Here is a 4,476-nt window from a genome sequence, read left to right as displayed (position 1 = left end):
AAAAACAAAAACAAAAACAAAAACAAAAACAAAAACAAAAACAAAAAAGAAGCAGTGATATCAAACACTATGCCCTGGGAGCTTGATCAATTTCTACCGTCTCCTCACTGAAGACCCACAGCCAGCAGCCCAGGATACCACCTCAGGCATACACCATTAACAAAAAATAGTAACCTAAAACCCCCTATGATGAATAAACGCTGGCCACACCAGCCTTCTACTGGCCATCTCCAGAAAGGATCTGGAAGGTGCACTATAAAGAAGAAGATGGAGGCAGATATATTCTTGACACAGAGAGTGTGGTCTAGGAGCCATGGTGACTGTGAGGGGCTGCTCAGTCTCCAAGCACTCTCTATCTAACCTGACCCTGGAGCACAGGATGAGCACTCTCACCAGACCTCAGGGTGAGAAGCCACACTCCCACCAGGATGCAATAGCCATGGGTTTCCCCCTGAACACAGAGCAGACTAACCCAGGGAGACTAGCAGCACAGCAGCCATCAGCAGTGATGCCCACTTACGCTCTCTGGAACTCTGGGATGCTGAAGATGGCCTGCATGACAGAACTGAGGTAGCAACTGTTGCCCAGATTCCTCAGGCCCGTGTACCCTGGGCCGTACATCGGCTTCAGCTTAGTCCCTGACTCCTGGATCACTTCCCACTCGCTGACTCTCGGCTTGATGTCATTGTCCCGGAGCCCGTTCTCTGTCTGGGACATCATTAAAGAGAGAGAAAAGAAAAGGGCTTTAAACAGGACTTACAACCAAAACATTGTTTTCTGATGTAATGGGTATTTCTGCCATTTTCCTCTGATGACATGCAAAAAATAATCTTTAAATAGACATTAAGAGATAATAACGATTACATAAGAATGTAAACGCACTTAATGTCACAAAACTGTGTACTTGAAATTAAATAAAAGGGCAATTTTATAAATATTTTACTACAATTTTTTAAAACATGAAAAGGTTTTGCGTTTTTTTTTTTTATTATTTTGGTTTTTGTTGATTTGTGTATGTGTGTTCTGTTTTGGTTTTGTTTTTTGTTTTTGTTTTTGTTCTCAGGAAAGAGAAAGAACAAGAAGGAAGGAGACAGAGTCAACTAATGAGAGAAGATGTTCAAGTGTGTGCAAGCATAAAGGACGTCCTGGGTTCCATCCTCAGCACTGCACCGCCTGGGCACGGATAACACTGGGAATCCTAGAACTCTGGAGCTAAGGCAGGAAGAGCAGTTCAAGGTTATTCTCTGCTACACAGGGAGAGACCAGCCCAGGCAGGGTACATGAGACTCACAAACACTAAAAGCAAGACCTGCAGGAAACAAAGAGGCAAGTCAGAGAGAGGGGAAGGTGAACCGGAACTGCGGAAGCGCACCTAGGAGAGGGAGGAAATGAAAGGGCGGTAAGTGAAAAGATGGGTACCGATGAGAACAAGCTGAACAGCTGAAAGAATGCCGACCTGGGAGACAGAGAACATAGGATGTGTGTGGCACTGACACAGGTCTCACAGGCAAAAACTACTCCACTGTCACACTAAAACAATGGAAGAAGCAAAGTCTCAGTGGTTAGCTCCACCCACTACCCAGCAGCCCTCACTCCCTTCTGGAAGTTACTTAAAGTGAGGAAGGTCACACATATGTTAAAGGTCACTATTCTGTACTTTCTCCCTTTAGTGAAAAATGCAGGGATTTATACAACTACCCATCAAAGGAGACAAAGACTGCAAGTAAGCCCCAAATAAACCACAACTTGATAAACAACAAAAGTCTAGACTGGTAACCCATATAAAATGCTAACCAACTAAATACAGCAAAGTAATGCAACAATTAAAACAAAATCTGTGAAGTAAAGACGTACCTTAGAAGAATTTTGTATTAGACAAATTAAAGACCCCCACCCCCATCCACTCCCCACCCATCACTAACACAGTGTAGAAAAAGAGACAAAAGATTTTCTCACCCCTTGCGTGTGGAGCATGTCGATCCCAAAATGTGCTAAGTGTTTGGCCAAATGAGGATCCGAAACAGGCCCCTCTTCTTGAAAAGAATAAACATCTGGAAGGCGAAGAGAAGACAGCACTGAGCTCTGTACATGGCTCCCATGCAACACTAGGCTTAGCTGATGGAGGCTGCAGGAGGGCTGGCATATGCCAATGAGAAAGCATTCACACACCCAACCAAAAGAGCACAAACAATAGGCAACAAGTACACACACATATTTTATAAACACACAACATCTTCACACGGCTAAAAGACATAAGAAACTCGGAGCTTTCTAAAGCGGTTGGAGGGGAGATAGTTGAATGTAAGATAACTCAAAAGGAGATCAGTAGAATACCTAACCTTTCAGCTTTGTAACTACAACCCTTGAGGGCATAATTCCCAAGTTGGGAAACAAAGAGAAAAGGGAGTTGGGGAGAGGGTGACAGCTATCTGCCAGGGCAGGAAGAGTCACGGGGGAGATGGGGTACAGGCCCTAAGGGGCAGCTGGATGGTGAGATGGGGTCATGTAAACTTTGGGGCCCTATGCTGCCCCTTCCCCTTTGCCCATCTCTCTGTCTTCAGTGTCTATGATTCACAGAAGTAGGGAGAGATGGAAGTGAGAATGCAGACCTGTGTGGCTTCCCAAGATGTGCTCACCCAGCAGGCCACAGCAGAACTGAAGAGGCAGGCATGTTCACCCTGTGGCTCGCACCAGAACCGAGGTGGGCAACATGACCGATCCATTACCCATGACTACTAAAAAGTCAGGGATGTGATCACTCATGGCCTTTGCTCCAGGACTGGAGAGATATGTTCACCCTGAAGCCCATACTGTACCTGCAGCAATGGACACACACCCCAAGACTCCATACCAGTACTGAGGAGGTAAGCAGCCAGGGAGGTCTCAAATGCTGGTCCCCTGTGATACCCTGATACTGGAAGGCAGCATCTGCCATGAGGATATTAATATCATACAGGATAATGTAATGTTTGGGATAGAGCCCCATCAAACACACAGACTCTGGACCAGGAATCTAAGGCTCCTTGGAAATGCTGACTCAGAGCCTCTACTCCAGCCTTACTCAATCAGACAGTGTGTTGCCAGCAAGAGCCCTATCTGTCCTGAGACAGCAGCTCAAGGAAGGACAGGGGTCCACATGTCCTGTACCCCATGGAGAGCTTCACAAAGACTAAGTGGCTTTTTTTCACATCTCATGTGAGGCCCAGAATCCCAGTGTCTCACTCCTGCCCATCTCCTTCCTTCTATCTTAGCAAGTTCAAGGTATCTCAGGGTATGGATGGCGAAGTGACATCCAGGCACAGTTGAGGAATACAGGCCCCAAACCACAGTCTCTTTCTTCCTAAATTTAGTCAATAAGGTATTCTATCTATCCTTGTATCTATCTTTGTATCTATTTGTTTAATAGATTCAAAGATGTCATTCAGCTGGACAGTGGTGGCACATGCCTTTAATCCCAGCACATGGGAGGCAGAGGCAGGCGGATTTCTGAGTTCGAGGCCAGCCTGATCTACATAGTGAGTTCCAGGACAGCCAGGGCTATACGGAGAAACCCAGTCCTGAAAAAACAATTAAAAAAAAAAAAAAACCAAAGATGTCATTCTTCATGACAGTTTCTCCTGCACTGCCTAAGGGAGTTTTCTGCTTCTTGTGACACTGAAGGATTGATAGACGTAGGGCATGAAGATGCTCCTGTTACAAACAGATTGGTTGGTATAGAGATGTCTACACTTCACAATGTGAATAGTGGACTTCACCAATGCCTCCTTTATTATAATTCAGGTTTTCTCAAAAACAAAACCAACAGATGAAATCCCCCAACTCAATTAAGACAGTTCCCAGAGGTCTGAGCAAGATGGCACATTGAGACTGCCTCTGTGTGGAAGATAAAAGATTTACAATAAGAAAAAATAAACTTTATCCAAAAGACAGTAGAGGAGGAGTTTCAAAAAACCACAAGGGAAGTAAAAAGATTCTGGAAAAGAGGAGAAACAATAGTGAGTTTCCAGAAAGGTTAAATTTAAAAAAAAAAAATGTTTTCTGAACTAACATTTTTAAGCAACGAGTGATGAGAAATAGAAAAATAGCAAATACTTGCCAGATGATGAAAACAGTGTTCTAAGGCACTTTACTCTACTCTCTTCAACTGGTGAGACAGTTTTGAAAATTTAATAGTCACAGCTCTGTTAGGAAATAATAAAACTCCCAGCATCATCCTCACCTGGGATTCCTGAATAAATAGAAACCAGGCGGCCTCCAACGGTTCTAGCCTTACTACGTTCTCTTACACTAAGAAAACACCATTCGATCTGCTCCTCCAGAGGTTCTGAGTTCAATTCCCAGCAACCACATGGTAGCTCATCTTTAATGAGATCTGGTGCCCTTTTCTGGACTGAAGGCATAGATGCGGGCAGAACACTGTACGAGAGAGAGAGAGAGAGAGAGAGAGAGAGAGAGAGAGAGAGAGAGAGAGAGAGA

General features: G+C 44.5%; 1 protein-coding gene across 1 annotated transcript in view; it reads right to left on the bottom strand.

Annotated features, from left to right (window-relative positions):
• Usp13 (ubiquitin specific peptidase 13) overlaps positions 1 to 4,476 on the bottom strand; it is a 109,875-nt gene that overhangs the window by 50,827 nt on the left and 54,572 nt on the right. The window contains exons 7-8 of the mRNA XM_021158246.2: positions 1,957 to 2,051; positions 521 to 708 (exon numbers count right to left, since the gene is read on the bottom strand). Of these exons, the coding sequence (XP_021013905.1) occupies positions 521 to 708; positions 1,957 to 2,051 (283 nt within the window). The remainder of the gene's footprint in view (positions 1 to 520; positions 709 to 1,956; positions 2,052 to 4,476) is intronic.

Source organism: Mus caroli, chromosome 3 (assembly GCF_900094665.2).
Source record: "Mus caroli chromosome 3, CAROLI_EIJ_v1.1, whole genome shotgun sequence".
Lineage (NCBI taxonomy): Eukaryota > Metazoa > Chordata > Mammalia > Rodentia > Muridae > Mus > Mus caroli.
Note: the sequence above shows the minus strand (reverse complement) of the source record. Positions and strands in the feature narration are given on the sequence as shown.